General features: G+C 57.2%; 2 protein-coding genes across 5 annotated transcripts in view; one reads left to right on the forward strand and one right to left on the reverse strand.

Annotated features, from left to right (window-relative positions):
* Window positions 1-6,581: 6,581 nt before the first annotated feature.
* On the reverse strand, window positions 6,582-15,103 carry RDH8 (retinol dehydrogenase 8). Of its 4 annotated transcripts, none has more exons than XM_070059208.1 (6): window positions 14,829-14,994; window positions 10,104-10,328; window positions 9,349-9,528; window positions 8,589-8,682; window positions 8,067-8,250; window positions 6,582-6,945 (listed from the first exon to the last, which is right to left on the reverse strand). In XM_070059208.1, exons 1-6 carry the CDS (start codon window positions 14,929-14,931, stop codon window positions 6,721-6,723), a joined length of 1,011 nt encoding a protein of 336 aa, XP_069915309.1. In that variant the 5' UTR covers window positions 14,932-14,994; the 3' UTR covers window positions 6,582-6,720. The 4 variants fall into 4 exon arrangements, with proteins under 4 accessions (XP_069915309.1, XP_069915311.1, XP_008248973.2 ...); XM_070059210.1 differs by having other exon boundaries at window positions 6,589-6,945; window positions 10,104-10,265; window positions 14,829-15,008; XM_008250751.4 differs by lacking the exon at window positions 6,582-6,945 and adding an exon at window positions 7,254-7,969 and having other exon boundaries at window positions 10,104-10,265; window positions 14,829-15,103.
* Window positions 15,104-16,780: 1,677 nt separating this feature from the next.
* COL5A3 (collagen type V alpha 3 chain) overlaps window positions 16,781-18,868 on the forward strand; it is a 38,192-nt gene continuing 36,104 nt past the window's right edge. Inside the window, exon 1 of the mRNA XM_002722844.5 lies at window positions 16,781-17,018. Coding sequence (XP_002722890.3) covers window positions 16,931-17,018 — 88 coding nt within the window. The 5' untranslated portion in view covers window positions 16,781-16,930. The remainder of the gene's footprint in view (window positions 17,019-18,868) is intronic.

Raw genomic sequence — 18,868 nt, forward strand, 5'->3', positions numbered from 1 at the left:
AGTAAATAAAAAGAAAAAAAAAAGATTTGAACGGTAGAGACAGAGAGAAATAGAGAGACAGAGTTCCCCATCCGCTGGTCCACTCCCCAAATGCCCACAGCGGCCAGGGCTGGGCCAGGCTGAAGCCAGGAGCTGGCATTGTAACCGGCATCTCCCCGTGCAGGTGTCAGGACCCGGCTACCTGCCCCACTGCCATTGGCAGGGAGCTGGGATCGGCAGCAAGCCTGGAACTTGAACCCGAGCACCTCATGCAGGAAGCGAGTGCCCGCCCCAGCTGTGGCTCCCCCGTCTCTCTTGGAGGGACCGTGCTTGGTCAATCGTGCCCATTGTGCATTGTCCCCGAGTCACGCCAGGCCCCTGGTGCAGAAGGCAGATTGCACGTCCTGAGCTGGAAGAGGAAGACACGTCATGGCTGAGGCACTCCTGGAAGAAGGCGCTCTCTGTCTGAAAGCAATTCTCGCTGGCGGCTGAACGCGCCTGCTAAGGAGAATCCTGAGCCGGCTTTCGCTTAGGAACAGTCGGGGTAGCAGGCAATTGACGCTGAAATCAAGCCTTCCAGTGCGGGATGCCTGGCCTCTTGGAATGCCTCCTGCTCCCCCACACTCCAAATAGCAACACATGTTTCTCCAACAAAGATTCATTAAGCATTTGCTGTGGGCCTGGCCTCTGCTGGGGAGCCAGCCACACACTCTCCAGACACAATTCCCGCCTGTGCGGCGTGGACAGTCGCTAAGGAGCCTGGGGTGCGCTTGAATCTCACAGCCCCTCCCCCCCCAGAACAGAGGCTCGGGGCGCCCCTGCCTTCCAGTCCCCATAGGCTGGGAAGCAAGTGTGTTAGGAGCAAAGGCAGTGGGCGGGGTCTACCTCTTTAGTCCTGTTTGCTGAGCACCTACTATGCGCAGTGTGCCTGCTGCCCACTCGTGGGCAGCACGCTGATGTAAGAATTAGCACTGTGGTGCAGCGGTTAAGGTGGCCTTGGGGGCAGACCCACGACCCATACTGCAGGACCTGGGTTTGAGTCCCAGTTCCGCTCCCGACTCCAGCTCCCTGTTAAGGCGCACCCTGGCGGGCAGCAGGTGCTGGCTCAGGTCCCTGTTACCCATGAGGGAGACCCGGATGGAGCTCTGGGCTCCTGGCTTTGGTCCGGCCCAGCCCCTGGCTGTCGTGGGCATTTGCGGAGTGAGCCAGTGGGTGGGAGCACTGTCTACCTCTCAAATATGTTTTCTGTACAGCAGAAGGGCTAGCGCCCATTGTACAGATCTGGAAACTGAGGCCCCACACGGCTGCAGAGTGTGCCAGGTCAGGAGGCTGGGGAGCAGCGAGGTTCTGGATTATGCTTTAAGTTCAAGCAAGCAGTGAAGAAAATCAAAGAGAGACCTCGGCTTGGGGGGTGGGGGCATTGTGGTGCAGCTGGCTAAGCCGCCTCTTGTGACACCCACATCCTTGTCAGAGTGCCATTCGGAGTGCCGGCTGCTCCACTTCCCATCCAGCTCTGGGAAAGCAGTGGAAGACGGCCTGAGTGCCCCCCCCCCCCCCCCCCGCGTTGGCGTCTCTGTCTCGCATCTCCCGCCCTCTCTCTCTCCAGGTGGGAACGCCTCCTCAGGTGGAGAACAGCTGAGCTTCCTGCAGCAGGCCCAGGCCTGCAGCGCCCATGAGCTCGTGTTTTGAAGTTTGGGGTGGGGCCCAGGAAGGGAAAAACATGCCCTTAGGCACCAAGGATCAGTGGAAGAGAAGGAAAAACAAAACCCAGAGCAGCCGCGGGTGGACCAGAGCGGCTCTGTGGGCTGATTTTGCCTTTCAGATAAATGAAGCCGTAAAAACAAGCAAACAAGGGTTGGTGTTTGTTGCAAGCGGTTATCCAAGTGCCTGGGACCGGCAGCAGGTGCTGGGTGGTTCCTAGCGGCTGGGTCCCTGCTACCCAGGTGGGACACTTGGATCGAGGTCCTGGTTCCGCAGGCATTTTTGGGAGAAACGGTCCAGCCAAAAGGAGGCTTTGTCTGTTTGCTGTGCTTCTCAAATAAACAAAATTAAATAAATACAAAATTGTGGGGAAAAAAATTAAAAAAAAAAAACAAAACCCGATGCACTGCCCCAAACTGTGCAGTTAAGAAACGGAGGCACAGAGAAGTCGAGTGAGGTGCCCAGGGTCACACAGCAGGGTTGCTGAGGCACCCGGGCTCGGGACCCCGGATTGGAAGGGGAGTCCACGCGTTCTGGCTCACCGGTGAGCGGCGAAGTCCACGTGGCCTCGCGCGCTTGGCCACCAGACGGCGCCAGAGAGCCTCGGGCCCCGCCCGCAGGAATGCCTGGAGCCGAGGGCGAGGACCGGGCCGCCCGCCCGCCTTCCCCGCCCTGGGCCCCGCACGGAGGAGGCGCGGGCGGGAGCGGCCTCTGGTTTTACCCTGTCCTCTGGGGCTTCCAGCTCAGGGCTTCCTAGGAAAGGCAGGGCGGGACCCAAGAGACCCAGCCATGCTGCTGCTACCAATCTAACAACCAAGGGCTGGGGTTGCTTGAGCACCTACTGTGTGCCGGCACATAGTAGGGACTTTTCCCCGCGGGGTGGGGCGGGGGGTACTTCTCCAGTTTACTACGGATAGGAGACAGGCTCGGTCCAGGCGTGTGTGTGTGTGTGTGTGTGGGGGGGTGCCTGCAGGGACTGGACCTCCAGGGTGAGCCCAGCCCCAGCCCAGCCCCAGCCCAGCCTGCTGGGCTCCTGGGCTCCTGGGCTCCTCAAGGCCTCACAAACCGTCAGTGAGAATTTTCTGGCCAAGCGTCGTTGCCGAGAGGGAGGAAGGATTAAGTCAGCACACACATTTGGGGTTGATTACTGGGTGTTTGTCACTTCTGGGATGGAAAGAGTAGCGGAATGAGGGAGATCCTCCCCAGCAGAGCTCGTGGCTTGGTTAGGGAGACCTTGAATAAGAGGCTGAGGAGGGCTTCCTGGAGGAAGCGGTACGGATGCTGAGACCAGAAAACCTCAGTGAAATGAGAGGGAAGGGTTGGGGCCGGCGCAGTGGGTTAACGCCCTGGCCTGAAGCGCCGCCATCCCACATGGGTGCTGGTTCGAGTCCCGGCTGCTCCACTGCTGATCCAGCTCTCTGCTGTGGCCTGGGAAAGCAGTGGAGGAGGGTCCAAGTGCTTGGATCCCAGCACCCACGTGGGAGACCCGGATGGAGTTGTGGGCTCTTGGCTTCAGCTTGGCCCAGCCCTGGCTGTTGCGGGTATTTGAGGAGTGAACTAAGTCCCTTTCAAGGGGGGAAAGGCATTTGGCCCCCTGCGTGGAAAGAGGAGTAGAAGTTCCTCGGGGTGACCCAGTCGCTGCTTGGGACATCTACATCCCACACAGGAGTGCCTGGTTTGATGGAAGCTCTCGCTCACTCTGCTTGTCTCTGTGTGCCTTTCGAAAAGAAGAAAGGATGGAAGAGAGAGAGAGAGAGAGAGAGAGAGAGAGAGAGAGAGAGAGAGAGGAGTCAGAGTTCCTGGAGCGAGTGAGTGACAGGAAGAGAGGACGAGATAAGTTGGGATGTTCGGGGGTCCGATCACGTAGCTGTGGGTTTGAATCCAGGTGACGGGAGACTGCCGGAGAGTTTTAAAAAGATAATTTATGTTATCTCTCAGTTTGAGCACAGAAACCGATGTGGGTGTGTTCTAACTACAGCTTGAGATGCACAAGTTGAAAAAAAAATCTTAAAAGATAGGGAATTTTACAGTATAAAAAAACAAAGCCAAAACCCCAACAGGAAAGTTTCAAGAACAAAAAGCAAACTGGGACTTTGCACTTCATACCTCAGACTCCCCTTAATATATAAAGAGTTACTAGGAATGAATAATAAAACCCAAGAATCCAATTGAAAACAAATGGAGGGGGGAAGCCATTGTAACACATGAGTCGTACTTTGGAAATTTATATTCATTAAATAAAAGATAAAAAAAAAAAAGAAAACAAATGGACAAAGGTATAATCAGAATGTGCAAAAAAAAAAAAAAAGTGAAATGCAATTGGTCCTTTCACGTAAGATATCAGCCTCACACATAATAAGAGAAATACAAGTGAAAACCACGCTGAAGGGGGCAGGCATTGTGGGTAGCAGGTTACGCCCCTGCCTGGGTCACCTGCTTCCCAAATTGGAGTGCCTGGTTTGGGTTCTGATCCAGCTCCCTGCTAATGCACTTGGGAAGGCAGCAGAAGATGGCCCAAGTCCTTGGGCCCCCGCCAGCCACGTGGGAGACCTGGAAGAGGGGTTCCTGGCTCCTGGCGTTGGCCTGGCCCAGCCCCTGCTGTTGTGGGCATTTGGCGAACAAACCAGCAGATGGAAGGTCTCTCTCTCTCTCCTGCTTTCTCTGTCACCCTCACCCTGCCTTTAAATAAATAAGACTTTTGAAAAACCCACACAGACACTCGTTTTTACCTGCTAGATTAGCACAAACTCCAAGGAGTGATGACACACTATATGGCGAGGCCGTGGGGAAGGCAGAGAGAGAGCACGCAGACGACGGTCCAGCAGGACGGACGTGACTTCGCGAACGTTCAGAACAATTGCAAACGCATGCATTCTTTGGCCAAGCAGCGTCATGACAGAAGCACTTGCATATGTGCGAGCTGATGGATGCACAGAGGATTATTCATTGCAGTTCTTTGTGTAATAGCGAGATGGGAGCGAGCCCAGGGATCCACCCGCCCGGGACCGGTTACATAAGTGACTGCTCATCTACATCCTGGAAGGCCTTGCAGATCTGCAGAAGCGCGGGGACTGTGGAGGGGGACGAGAGCCGCCCTCCGCCCTCTGGCCGGCATTCCTCAGGCAGGAAGGACAGTTCATGACAGTGTCTGCCCGTGGCCCTTCTCCACGTTGGCTTTTTGATCATGGCAAACTATTCACATCAGAAAAGCGATCATTTTGCACCACTGGTCAGTGCACAGTTGGGTGGCATTAAACACCTTTCTCATGATTGTGCAACCATGGCCATCATCCGTCTCCAGCCTCGCTCGCCTGCCCAGCCTGGACTGGGCTCCTGGCTTCCCCAGGGAGTGCTCACCCTCCGTCCTCCTGCCCCAGCTGCTGGCGCCTGCATATTTTCCGTGTCTGTGGATTATTGGCTCTGGAGACCCCCTGTGAAGGGACTCCCACAGTGTTTGTCCTGTGATTGGCTTATTTTGCTGCACGTCATGTCCCCAAGGTTCATTCATGTTGTCAAATATGTATACTTGGGAGGCACAGACAGAGAAAGAGAGCTCTCACTTGCTGGCGCACTCCCCAAACACCTCTGCCAGAGCCGGGGCGGGGCCAGGCTGAAGCCAGGAGCCTGGGACTCCTTTCAAATCTCCCTTGTAGGCGGCAGGGACCCAGGTGCTCGACCATCACCTGCTGCCTCCCAAGGCGCGCGTGAGCAAGGAACCACATGGGAAGCAGAGCCGGGACTCGAACCCGGGCACTCTGACACGGGGCGCAGGCGTCTTAGGAGGTATCTTAGCTGCTGCGTCAATCACTGCCCCCAGGATCTCTTAGTAGATGAACTTCGAGGACAGGATGAGATTCTGAGCAGCGGGAAGGGCGGGCACACTTATCTCTGCTGAGCCTGGCACAGACTGGGGTGAGGGACGTGGGAGGTGAGCGTGCAATCGGAGGACGGGGGTAGGCGTGCCAGCGCCTTGTGCACGTTGGGCAATCTCTGCTGGCCCGCACACGACATTCAGCAGTGCTTTAATCACAGCCTTTCTTCCCCCCTCGCTGCGTTGGTTGCCGTAGTTACCGTTTGGGGTTGTGCTGCTCCTTCCAGACATGGGACAGAAAGCTGACTCGGTGATTTAAGCAACGAAGGAATTTATGGGGTGGCTTCTGGGGGCCTGGGGACATAGCAACGAGGTGGGGGGTACGAGGCAGCTGTGAAGCCCCCGCCCACCTCCCACTCTAAGCCCCACCTGCAAAAAAAAAAAAAATTGGAGTACAGTTTGAAACAAAAATGATTTATTAAAAGGAGTTTTTGAAAAAAAAAAAACAGGGAATGTTGGACACAGAATTCGAGGCCGTGGACACTTTGGGGATGAGGTCAGTGGTGGATTAACAGCGCGCAAGTTGATAGATGTTGCTTAGGTTTGAAACACTGCTTTCAGCTGGAATGGGGAGCGGAGCTGGGACCTGCACCCAGGCCCCCTGACACGGGACCCCTGTACCAAATGCTATCTGTGATGTTTCCACGGTGGAGTCAGCCGATGGGCTCCCAGACATGCATTTTGCTCCCCTGCGTTATAACATGCGGGTATTGCGTCATGCAGAGTCCTGGATGCACGGACCCAACACACTCAAACTGGGTGATCTGGGGACACAGAGGCGATCACAAAGGGAACAGTGGGGTGTCTGGAGCTCCCTAGGATCAGCGACTGTGCAGCTGGCGCACATGGGGCCCCATCACCTTATCCAAGCCTCAGCTGGCAAAAGGGAGTGGTCCTCAGACACCAGAGCCAATGTCTTGTTCAAGGGTACGGGGACCGCGAAACAGACTGTGTCATTCCAGTGGTGTTGTCAGTAGCCCTGCCTTGCAGGCCATGGCCAGGGTCACTGTGCTGTGAGTATAAGGAATCACCTTCTTCTCCTGTAACCGCCCCCTCGACAGAACTCGCTCAGGGGTCCCGGGAGAGAACTACTTGATCCCTTCTGAGAGCAGCAACCCGCAGTGAGCTAAGGGTGTCCTGCTCGGTTGCAGCTCTGAGGTTGCAGCTCCTCAAGGCCGCCACGCTGGGATGCACTGAAGCTGTGTCCAGACCACGGCCGTCACCCCGCGAGCCGCCTGTGCAGGGTCACCCATGGAGGAAGCACAGAGCCAGCATTTCAGCCCAGAGTCTGGGGGCCGGCGGTTGGTGCAGTGGTTAGGACGTGGGTTGGGACCCTCATGCCCGGGTTTGAGTCCTGGCTCTGTTCTGATTCCAACTTCCTGCTCGTGTGCACCCTGGGAGGCAGCAGGGGACGACTGAGGTACTGCCCGCGTGGGGACCCGGATGGAGCTCCTGGCTCCTGGTTTCAGCTGGGCCGGCCCTGGCTGATGCGGGCATTTGGGGAGTGAACCAGCACATAAAGCGCTCGCTCGCTCGCTCGCTCTCTCTTCCCCTCTGTATTCAAATAAATAAAAATTAAACTCGGAGTCCGTGTGCTTTCACTGTCTCTAGGGGAGGGTCTCAGGCAGGGGGACTCCTATTTTCAATTTTTTATTTAAATTTAAGACCTTGAGCTTTGTTAAATACTCGATAGAAACACAGCTTTGCTCGTTAGTACACATTTAATGAAAAAATATACATCCGTTGCAGGCATGCGCAAACTCACGTTGCTGGGGGAGTTGTGTGATGAGGCGTGTGGGACCCTCGGCCCACCCAGCTTGGGGTGTGTGTGTGGGAGGGCATCCCTGGGCTCTCAGGCCCAGAGCCATGAATTCGAAAGGCTGAAGGGGACAGTCTGTCTTGTCCTTCAAGGTCCCTGACAACACCTCCTCCTCCAGGAAGTCTCCCTTGCTTTCCCAGCCATGACTCTGGGCTCCTCACCCTGAGGTTTTAGGGTCCTTCTCTCTACCCTTGTCATGGCCACAGAGGGGTCTGTGCCTCCAGCCTAAGACCCTTCTTGGATCCAGCAATGCACAGACACAAGGATGATGGGGAAGAGAGTGTGGAATGAATGAATGAGTGCCAAGTCCGTACAGTTCCTGAGTCGGGGGTGGAGTGAAGAGGCTTGAGTGTGGAGGGCTGGGAGGGTGAGGCGGGCTGTGCTCACTGGGGCCTCACCCGGGTGGGCAGGCAGCCACAAGCCAGGCACCGGAGGCCCAGGTTGAGGAGGCGTGGCCAGCGGAAGAGCAGGCCGTGGGTGACCCTCACATACAGATGCCCCGAGGGGGCCACAACTTTGAGCGCGGTCAGCGGGACGTAGCGGGCGTTGGTCTGTCTGCGCAGGGGCGGTCGGGATGAATTGATGACCTTGACAATGGCCTGTAGGGTGGAGCCCTGAGATCTGGGACCCAGGGAACCCCCTGTCCCACCCCCACCCCCACCTGCCCGAGCCACGTCTCCCTGGCTACTCACTCACCCGGGCCACGTCCTGTGGGCTCTGCCCCACAGACCGGAACAGCTCCCTGGAGGCTGGCAGGTAGATGTCCCGGAAGTAGTGCAGGGTGTCGGGGTCGGTGCCCGGGAACTCCTGGGAAGAAACCTGCGCCAGGAGCTTCCCTTCAAAGTCCGTGATCACCGGGCCCGGCTCCACCAGGGAGACACTGAGGACAGGAGCCAGGCGGTGGGTCTGCTGCCCCCATTTCACGGCCTCCTACCACCCCTTTTCTCTCATCGTCCATCCCCCCTCCCCTGCCTCAGTTTCCCCATCAATGCTCCCATCCCACTGCTCTATTCTCTTCCAACATCTCCATATCCTTTCTGATTCCATTTTCCCACCTCTGCCTCTGTTTGCTGCCCACCACTCCCCATCATCAGGTCCCTCTCCCACCCTGCTCCCCCCTCATCACCAGCTCCCTCTCCCCACCCACTCACCCCATCGCCAGCTCTCTCTCCCCACCCCATCCCCGCCCCGCTGTCTCCCACGGCCCCCTCTCCTCACTGGATGTTGAACTGGAGCAGCTGGATCGCAAGGCTCTCGAAGAAGCCCTCCACGGCAAACTTGGAGGCTGCATAGACATCGTTGAACATGACACCTGGGGGTGGGGTGGGAGGGAGATGGCTCTTTAGGGGGGCGGGCTGTGAGTGAGGGGTTTTGGGGGTCCTCCGGTAAGGAGGGAGGGTTTGGGATCAGAGTGAGGGGAGATGGGGTGGTAGCGGTGTGCGGCACTGTGAGCGGGAAGCGTATGGGGTCAGATCGGGGTGTTCCTGGTACTGGGGGGCCTAATCTCTTCCAAGCTTAGCTCCGGGGGACTCTCCATTCACTCCCTTTCTCTAACCCCTGCCCCCGGGGCCACAGGGGCGTGAGATTTCCAGGGTCCCTGGTGGCCAGTTCTGTTCAGTAGGGTCCTTGTAGACGCAGCTCCTCTAGGGCAGGTTGGACTCCTCAGGGGAACTGCTGAGGAGGGGGGACAGTCCCAGAAAATGTCCAGAGGGAACAAGTAGGTGGCCCGTGGAAGACATCCTTAATCAATCACTGAGCTCCTTTCCACTGAGCCTGGGTCCTCAATCCAGACATCACCAATTGATCACTGCCCTTTTTTCTGCTGACCCCCAGAGACCTAAATCCAGACGTCTCCTGGGCCTGGTGGGGAGCACCTGGCAAGGAAGAGACGCAGGAAGAAACGCCAGGCTCATCCGGAATCTGAGCTCAAACCTGTTTGCCATCTTCCAGCCTGAGAGGGCCCGTCCCTAGGGCTCACCCTGCAGTCCCATGACACTGCTGACCACCACGATGTGGCCCTGCCGCCTCCTCTTCATGCCTGGGAGCACAGCCTTGACCAGACGGACGGCCCCAAAGAAATTGGTGTCAAGGATGCTCTTCATGGTGGCAATGCTGAGTCCCTCTACCGGCCCCACCAGGCCCAGGCCAGCGTTGTTCACTGAGGGTGGGGTGATGAGTGTTAGCTTGAGATCTCCCCAGCCCTTGCGGAGCCCCTCCTCTGGGGACATGCCCCTGAGTCAGCCCATCCCCCACTCCAAGGCCAGGGCGAGCACCGGGGCTGTTGGGTGGACAATTGCTAGGAGGCCCCGAGTCCTGGGTGTGGGGAACGGCTGCTGGGAAGATCATTCCTTCGCATGACTGAGCAATTCACCTCTGGCCCCAAATTGCATCAGTGCAGCCACACCCACCCTCCCCCAAAGACCATTTGGGGACTGCGAATTGCTTCTTTAACACAGTCTCTTCCCAAGTGACTCACCCAAGTCATTCCTCCAACCGCATATGGTTTTTCCATATGTGAGAATCCACCTCCCACCTCCACGTCTAAGTTTATTTCTAGTGTCCCGGATAAACAGATGGGTAGTCTGGGTTTTTGGTCAATGGATCCTCCCCTTCTATCCAAGGCCATGGGCTGCTGGTCAAGCAAGAGGGCGGGTGCTCAGATCTGGCCACGTTGAGGGGTCTCTGCTTAGACGAGGAAGGGGGCGAGTGGCCCCAGGGGCCCCACAGTCTCACCCAGTACGTCCACTTCGCCTCCTTGGATGCAGCTCAGACACTGGGCCACCGACTCATCACTGCACACGTCCAGCTGGGCCACGGTGAGAGTCTTCCCCAGGGCTTCGCCGGCGGCCTCCTCCAGGGCTCCCTTCTTTCTCAGATCCCTCATGGTAGCGACCACTGGGGGGCAGACAGCAGGGCTGCAACAGCTGGTGGGTTCCTCCCCAGTGCGTGTGCCTCTGCCTGAGCAGTCACAGAGGAATGCTCACACATCCAGCGAACCCACACCTACGTGCACACGTTTACATGTTCCCACATCTGTCCATCTCTCTGTCTCCATCCGTCCATCTGGCCATGTATCCGTCCATCCATTCCTTCTTCTCCCCTTCCTTCCTTCATCCATCTGTCTATCATCTGTCCACCCACCCATCCACCTTTCCTTCCTTGGTTCAGTCAACTGTCAGTCCGTCCATCCATCCGTCCGTCCGTCCATCCGTCTGTCCATCCATTCTTCCTCCCTTCTCTCCGTCCATCCATTAAACATTTACTGGAGATCCACCACACACACCATCCCCAGTGCTGAGACTATGGCATCAAATATGATAGACAAAGGGGCCGGAGCTGTGGCACAATAGGTTAATCTTCTGCCCACAGTGCCAGCATCCCATACGGGCGCTGGTTCTAGTCCTGGCTGCTCCTCTTCTCATCCAGCTCTCTGCCATGGCCTGGGAAAGCAGTAGAAGATGGCCCAAATGCTTGGATCCCTGCACCTGCGTGGGAGACCCGGAAGGAGCTCCTGGCTCCTAGCTTTGGATCAGCACAGCTCTGGCCGCTGTGGCCATTTGGGGAGTGAATCAGTGGGTGGAAAACCTTTCTCTCTGCCTCTCCCTCTCCCTCTCTGTAACTCTACCTCTCGAATAAATAAATAAAATCTTTCAAAAAAGGACAAAACTTTCCATCTTCATGGAATTCATGGCCTAGAGAGGAAGACAAACAAGTAAGTAAATAAATACATATAGAACTAATTTCCAGGGGGAAAGAATCCTATTCACCTAGAGCCAAAATATGAGCAGTCTTCAAAAATTCATGGAAAATATATCATGAAAAAGTTATGCATTTCAAAATATTTTATGCTAAAAATAAAGATGTGCTTTAATTAGACTCCCCATGAGTTTTTGGAAGCACCCTTATATGTGCACACGCACATTCATCAAGTAGGAGCGGCCACATTGACATCATCTGTGGTTATGACGGTGCTAGTCCCAGCTTGGCCCCCACGTGGTGGTGTTGGGGGCCAGTGAAACTGTTCAGAGGTGGGGCCTAGTGGGGGGACCCTTAGGTCATCTGGGGAGCCCTTGGCAGGGAATTCTGATCTCCTGGCTTGGGTTCTCCACAGCAGGTTTTTTTGTTGTACCAGCTCGAGTCAGACCTCTGGGTCTCTCTCCAGCTTCCTGTTTGTTTGTTTGTTTGTTTGTTTGTTTTGAGATATGAATGTTTCCTCTCCCCTCTGCCCCTGTCATTTGCCGTGGGGCTCTTATCAGAGCCTGCACCATGCTCTTGGGGCTGGGCTCCAAAGCTGTGAGCTAAACGCACCTCTTTTCCTTCCTTAATAGCTTGCCTTGGGCATTTCGTTATAGCAATGAAAGACTGACCCTACACATCACAGCCATCGTAAGTTCCAGTTTATTGAGCACTTACTGTGTGCTAGGCATCGTGGTAAGCAGAATCTCTAACTCACAGAACTCTAGTCACTAGCTTATCTTCCAAAGATGGCCACGACCATATCTCCCTTCTAAAATCTTTCCACTCCTCATCAAGGCATGCAGTCGGATTTTCCTACCCACAAATTTGACAACCAGTTTGGAAGCCAGCGGAAGGGACACTGTGTGGGCTTTGAGGCTCATAGGAAAGACATTGCAGTTCCCGTGCTGGTCCTGGGACAGCCACTCCCAAAACCTTTGGCCGCCGCCGCGTAGCAGCCCAGCTGTCCCGAGGCCAGCTGGCTACAAGGAAGCCTCTTGCAGATGCCACATGGACAGCTGTGGGATTACCGGAAGGAAGATGGACAGATGCCTGCCCAGCCTGCTGGTGCTCTGGCCCCCAGTGTTCTAGCCAAAGCCTTTGACCTGGAGGCAGGGCCTCCCAGCTGAGCCCACGCTGCATTTAAGACCTATGTAAACCATGAGTGAAAAACACATGATGGGCTGGCGCCACGGCTCAATAGGCTAATCTTCCGCCTGTGGCACCGGCACACTGGGTTCTAGTCCCGGTCGGGGTGCCAGATTCTGTCCCGGTTGCCCCTCTTCCAGGCCAGCTCTCTGCTGTGGCCTGGGAGTGCAGTGGAGGATGGCCCAAGTCCATGGGCCCTGCACCTGCATGGGAGACCAGGAGAAGCACCTGGCTCCTGGGCTTCAGATCAGCGCGGTGCGCCAGCTGCAGCACGCCGGCCGCAGTGGCCATTCTAGAGAAGACCTTTCTCTCTGTCTCTCTCTCTCACTGTCCACTCTGCCTGTCAAAACACACACACACACACACACACACGTTGGCCATTGCTTTACACCATCACATTTGAGGCTATTTGTTACTTAGCAACAGTCACCAGGACTGGGAGACCGAGCTATTATGCCCATTATATAGATGCACAAACTGACACTCAGCAAGGCGAAATTCCTAGCCCATCCCACCACTGCCAAGAGTGAGAATGAGATTTGAGCTGGGGTTTGTGCTAAGCTCACACTCTTAAGTACACCCTCACCAGACAGCGTGTGAACGCGCACACAATCACACATGCACAAGTCTGGTTGCAGGATTCTTAGCTTTAGGAGGGGCATGTGCATATTATTTGCAGTCCTGTGTGGGTCGCAGGCGTGCCGCGGGTGAATGGGCCCCTTGCTGTACATGCACTAGAGCGACAAGCAGTCAGCCAGCATCTGGGCTGGCCAAGCTCAAAGCCAGCTCCGCTACTTTCTTGGGCAGGGAGCTTTGGCAGTCTGTGCATTTGTTTGTTTATTTGGAAAGGCAGAGAGAGGAGAGAGAGAGAGAGAGGAGAGAGGAGAGAGACAGAGAGGAGAGAAAGAAGAGAGAGGACAGAGAAGAGAGGAGAGAGGGGAGAGGGGAGAGGGGAGAGGGGAGAGGAGAGAGATCTTCCATCTCCTGATTCACTCCTCAACCTTAATGCCCTCAACCACCAGGTCTGGGCCAGCCTGAAGCCCAGAACTCCACCAGGGTGTCCCCACACTGGTGGCAGAGACTCGAGCACTGGCCATCATTGCCACCTCCCTACCAAAGGCTCACCCCAGGTTCCTCACTTGTACAATGATAGTGCCTCTCTCACAGTGGTTCTAGGAGGATTAAATGACTTACTAGATGTAAAACACTTGGTGAAGACTCGGTAAACACCACCCTTACTGCCGTCCACACCCCACCTCCTGCTCACAGGATCACAAGTCCTCCCTGGGGCACTGGCTGTCACACCCAGCGCGGTGCCGTCTCTAGGGAGCAGGCTTTGGTGCAGCAGTTAAGAGGTCCCTTGAGACAACCAGATCCCATCCTAGAGTGACTCCAGCTTCCTGCTAATCAGCAGGGGAGGGTTCAAGTGCTTGAGTCCCTGCCACCCATGTGGGAGACCTGGGTTGAGTTCCCGGCTCCCTGATGTGGCTGGCATTTGGGACATAAATCAGTGGATGGAAGACATCTCTTTCTCTTTCTGCCTTCCAACAAATGACAATAAGGCGGGCACCACGGCTCACTTGGCTAATCCTCCGCCTGCAGCCCCGGCACACGGGGTTCTGTCCCAGTTGCTCCTCTTCCAGTCCAGCTCTCTGCTGTGGCCCGGAAAGGCAGTGGAGGATGGCTCAAGTGCTTGGGCCCTGCACCCGCATGGGAGACCAGGAGGAAGCACCTGGCTCCTGGTTTCTGATCGGCGCAGCGCGCCGGCCGTAGTGGCCGTTTGGGTGGTGAACCAACAGAAAGGAAGACCTTTCTCTCTGTCTCTCTCTCTCACTGTCTAGCTCTGCCTGTCAAAAAAAAAAAAAAAAAAAAGACAATAAAAAAATAAGCTTTGCAGTCTAAATAGAGGGCAGAGGGCTGGGAGGCGTAGTTCTGCCCACTGGGCTGAGTCTCTGGGCCCCAACAGCCTCCCCTTACGTAACAACCCTTCGTCCACTTCTGCCCTGGCCCTGGCAGGCTCTGGGTCACAGGTCTGCGTGGCGGGGTGTGTGTGTGCATTTTGCTCCACGGCTCCAGGAGGGTGAGTGTCTAGAGCTAAAGGCCACTGTCTAAGCCCCCAAGGTCAGGAGTACTTAAAGAGGTTTAACTTGAAACCGTAATCTGGTAATCTGGGCGAGGGCTGGGGGAGGAAGCACTAAGGAAGCGAGGGTTCCATCCCAGGAAAGCAGAAAGCCACGACCCCGCCGCCCTGGGCTTTCTCTTTGCTTTTTAGCACTTGTCATCCCGAGCGGGGCAGCTTCTTTTGACCTGTGTCTCTCTGTCTTTGCTCCCCTTCTCCACGCGGCCACCACCCAGGGCCGCGAATTTTCTCTCTTCAGTTCACGCCTGTGTTTCTAGCAGCCCGTGGGTGCTCAGGGACTATCTCTTGAGCGGATTCATAGAGAGACAGGTGGAGAGGGGCGCTTCCTGCCCTGCGTCCCCCGCCCCCGTCCCCAAGCGCAGCCCCAAGGGAGCTGAGATCCTAGGAAGCCACGCCCCCGCTGCGGTCTCAAAGCCCCGCCCCGAGCCCCTTACCCTGGTAGCGCTGCCTGGGGTCCCGAGCCAGCTGCACCGCCAGCTCCAGGCCTATGCCCGAGGAGCAGCCGGACACCAGCACCGTCCGGGCTGAGGAGGCCATGTTGATCCCCTGCCTGGACACATGACCCCTGCCATCCACGCTCCACGCTCCCGCTCCGTCTTAAGCACCTCCTGTCTGATGGCCAGGAGCTTCCGGGACTCCCCTCCCACTCTGGCTGAGTCTGAATGGGCAGCCGAGGGTGTGGTGGGGGCGAAATCCTCACCCTCTCTACGCCTGCACCCTTCACGAAGGGTGTTTTTTTATTCTGATTTTTAAATATATTTTAAATTTTATTTTCACTTTATTTTTTATTTTGAAGGTAGAGAGGTGAGACAGAAAGACAGAAAGAGAGAGAGAATGAATCTTCCACTCGCTGGTTTCCGTAAAGGCCTGCAACAGCTAAGGCTGGGCCAGGTGAAAGCCAGGCGTTCCATCCCAGTCTCCCATGTGGGTGGCAGGGAGCCAAGTACTTGAACCATGGCCATGCCTCCCAGGATGCACGTTAGCAGGGAGCTGGAGCCAGGACGAGAACCAGGCACTGCAGTAAGGGATGTGAGTGTCCCAAGTGGTGTCTTAAACTCCGCGCCGATCACCTGCCCCTTCAATCCCGATTTTGATGATGATCGTACTTTGTCCAAGGCCGAGAGAGTTTCACAGAGCGTGAGGAACAAGTGGGGCCATCATTCTCTTCTTGTGTCCTCTCTGGTTGGAGGGAGAGAGACAGAAGGTGACGGACAGGGTAGTCCCAGAAGGATCCTTTCAGAAAGAGAATTCTTATAGAACCATAGAAGGCTACAGCTAGACCACAGCAGGTTAGACTACAGGGGGGACTTCTCAGCAAGGCAGGGCAGGGTGGAAATTTTGGGGGAGCCTTTTAATTGGAGAAGTCTCAGCCCAGCCTCCAGGGCCGTGGAAGGGAGGAGGAGGTGGCGCTTAGAGACATTGCCTCCCCTGGGGGGGGGCATTCTTTCTCAGGCTAGATGGGTCCCTACCCCCCCCCCCCCGCCTGCTGTTCGGGGACACAGAGACCCTTTGTCTGAAGGGTCAGAGACTGGGAGGCAGACACTGCCTCCGTCTCCCTCTTCCCCGTGGGCCTCGGAGCCGCCCCTGTGGTTGCTCCCAGGGGAACCTCCCTGACATCCTGCCTGTGTGTGCTTGCCCTGCCTGCACCCTGGGGCCTCCTCACACTGGGGAGAGGGCAGTGGGGGTGACCCAGGGACAGCAGGAATCTGCCTCTCCCCTCCAGCAGCAGTGCCCGACTGCAAGGCACGGCCAGGCTCCCCCGTCTCATGGGATTGCGTGCCAGGATTCGGGACTGGGGCTGGAGCATTCATCTGGACCCTGGATTGGAGGTGGGTGGAGACAAGGAGAGGGGTGGGGAGGGGGAGGAGACCTTTTATTTGAGGATAGGAGCTTGGTGGGGGGGAGTGAGATCTATGTTTTGGAGTCAGTGGTAAGGGTTTGCAGGTGGGGCCCGGATACCCAGTTCTAGAAGTTAGGTAGAGAGGTGAAGGTTTGGGGCCAAGTTGGGAGCTCCTGCTGTTGTGGGATGTGGGGCGAGGGCCCTTTACTTAACGACCTGAGAAGGCCTGGGGGTGAGGCTGGGGCCCTTATTTGAAGCTATACCGCTCCCAGATTCCAGGGTGTGGATGGAGCTGACGCTAAGCTCTCCTTTGAGGGCATCTTAGCTAAGAAGAAAGGGTTTAGGGTCCGGCTGGGACCCCGGATTCTAGGACCCGGTAGAAGTGACCCTTCTGCTCCACTGTGGGGTGGGGCAGGAAAAGCCCAGCTCCCGCCCCGGGCTCCACCCCCGTCGGCCAATCAGCGCCCGGCACAAACTTTTGCCGCCCCCAGCTGTCACCACCCTCCCCCCCACCCCAGCGTGCCCCGCCTGGCCAGGCGCTGGAGCGCAGGGCGCGGCCAGGGCGGGGTGTCGGGCAGTCTCCCGCGGATGCCGAGTGCAGCCGACCGCCGCGAGCCACTGCACCGAGCTAGCCGAGGCGCCGCGCCCTGAAGCCGCCCCGTCCGGTCCCCCGCCTTGCGCAAGGGCGCCGCGGGGATGGGGAGTCGCCGGGGCCTGGGCCAGCCGCCGGCCGGCCTCTGTGTGCTCCTAGGCGCGCTGCAGCTCCTGACTCGGACGCAAGCCGGTGAGCCGGGAGGGAGGACATGGGACCCCCACGAAGTGCAGGAGTGAGCGAGACCCCCAAAGACAGAGTGGAGTCGGGAACGATGGGGCGTGCACAGGAGGGGGACGCGTGCGTGTTGCATGTGGCTGCGGTGTGATCTGGGGACACGAGTGTCCGACCCTGGGCAATTTATGGGGATGACAGCTGAGGAGGGCTGCAGAAACGTGTAATCCAGGTTCCGGGCGTGGGAGAGGGAATCCGGCTTGTGGGAGTGCGTGCGTGTGCACAGACATCTGGAGTGAACTCGCTCGCATGTGAGGGTTGACAGTGATTCTTGCATCTGGGTGACAAGGAGGCTGTATCTGCCCGTGTCTGGGGCTGAAGTTGAGACTAATTTTGTGCAATGTGTTACAGGTGTGGTCGTCTCTGGGTGACCCTGGGAGGGGTGTGGTTGTGATCTTGGGGTTGATGAGCGGGGAAGTGATGGTGATTGCAAGTGGGCATGGAAGGGGGCTCTTCGAGGGTCCACAATCCTCTCTGTGTCTCCCCAAAATCTTCCCTTCATTCTCCCTCTTCCTCTTGTGCCCCAAATTGGTGCACGTTCACTTCCTGTGTCCCCCATCTCCCTCCCCTCCCCCACCCCGCGCTCCTCAGAGCCGGCGTCAGCACCATGGACAGGGCCTCCGGGAGGGCGGTGGCGAGGGGCGCGGCGGGGCGGGGCGCGGGGCGGGGGGGCGGGGCGCGGGGGGCGTGGGAGTGGAGGTGGCTTCCTCCTCCCCAGCCCCCAGCTGCGGAGAGTTCTGAATGTTTTTCCCCAGGAATTTCTCAGGGGGCCCCCAGGGGTCCCGGGGGCCGCCGGGGTGGTGAGTCAGCGCTGACGCACGCCCAGCTGTGCACAACTGGCAGGGCGCCCCGTCCCGCCCGGCAGGGCTCCGGGTAGGGGTGCCCCAGGAGTGCAGGGGACGAGGTGGACTGAGGGGGCCTCTCTGGGCTGAAGGATCCCAGGTTAGAGAGTCCAGGAAGTCCATCCCTAAGGTGAGCCTAGTTCCCCCGACACACCCGCCCCGCACTCTCTCATTTTTTCCGCTTCCGTGGGAATAATCCCAATTTGGACTACGCCGGTTCCCACGCTCCCACATCCACGTGGTGGTGCAGTCCCAGGCATCCATTCAGAATATACGCCTCCAGGGACTGCAAGAATGTGAAACACCTTGCCCACGCCCTGAAGCCACCTGCCACACCACCAGGCTTCTGTCACCCTCCCACGCTTTCAAATTCTCACATATGTTCTGCCTGGCTGCCGGACAAAGTCTGCTCAACACTCCCATCACCCACCCACGGACCTGGTCACCCTCTCATGTGCAGTAAGCTCCCCGGTTATGAGTCTGCGCTGTTACAGTCCCAGGTTCACCTGCACCACCTGCAGGTGGGCAAGCTCACTGCCAGGGTCCCCACTCATCTGCACGCACACACACCTGTCAATCTGCCGCACTGAGCCCCCTGCCATCACCGGCCAAGTACTTGCACACACCGACGCCTCTACAAGTGACACACCCAGCTGCTTCCTGGTCCATTCAGAATCTCACTTGCACAGTCTCACACATGTATATGCAGGTGCACCCATCTAGGGGCATCCCAGCCATGCCCCACCAGCCCAGTCCTTGCTCCGTCCCCAGCATCTCCCTGGGGGCCCCTGGCTGGTGCAGAGGAGACTGTGTGTGTGGCAGGAAAGGGTGGGCTGGGTCCCTGTCAGACGCCCCCCCCCCCAACCTCCTGGTTCTGCAGGCAGGACTCAATGCCTCTTGTGTGTGTGTCCTTGTCACGAAGCCAGCCATGAAAAGAAAGGGAAGTCAGTTTCTGAAATGTCATTT

The sequence above is a fragment of the Oryctolagus cuniculus genome, chromosome 16 (genome assembly GCF_964237555.1).
Source record: "Oryctolagus cuniculus chromosome 16, mOryCun1.1, whole genome shotgun sequence".
NCBI classification, from domain to species: domain Eukaryota; kingdom Metazoa; phylum Chordata; class Mammalia; order Lagomorpha; family Leporidae; genus Oryctolagus; species Oryctolagus cuniculus.

What these genes read in the sequence shown, in the direction of transcription:
- RDH8 (XM_070059208.1), bottom strand. Translation starts at nt 14,931, where the DNA reads ATGGCCTCCTCAGCCCGGACGGTGCTGGTGTCCGGCTGCTCCTCGGGC. An exon ending in CCCCAGGCAGCGCTACCAGG is followed by an intron (nt 10,329 to 14,828) that starts GTAAGGGGCTCG and finishes GTGACTGCTCAG; the next exon opens with GCAGAGGCACACGCACTGGG. An exon ending in CTGCTCCAGTTCAACATCCA is followed by an intron (nt 8,251 to 8,588) that starts GTGAGGAGAGGG and finishes TCCTGTCCTCAG; the next exon opens with TGTCTCCCTGGTGGAGCCGG.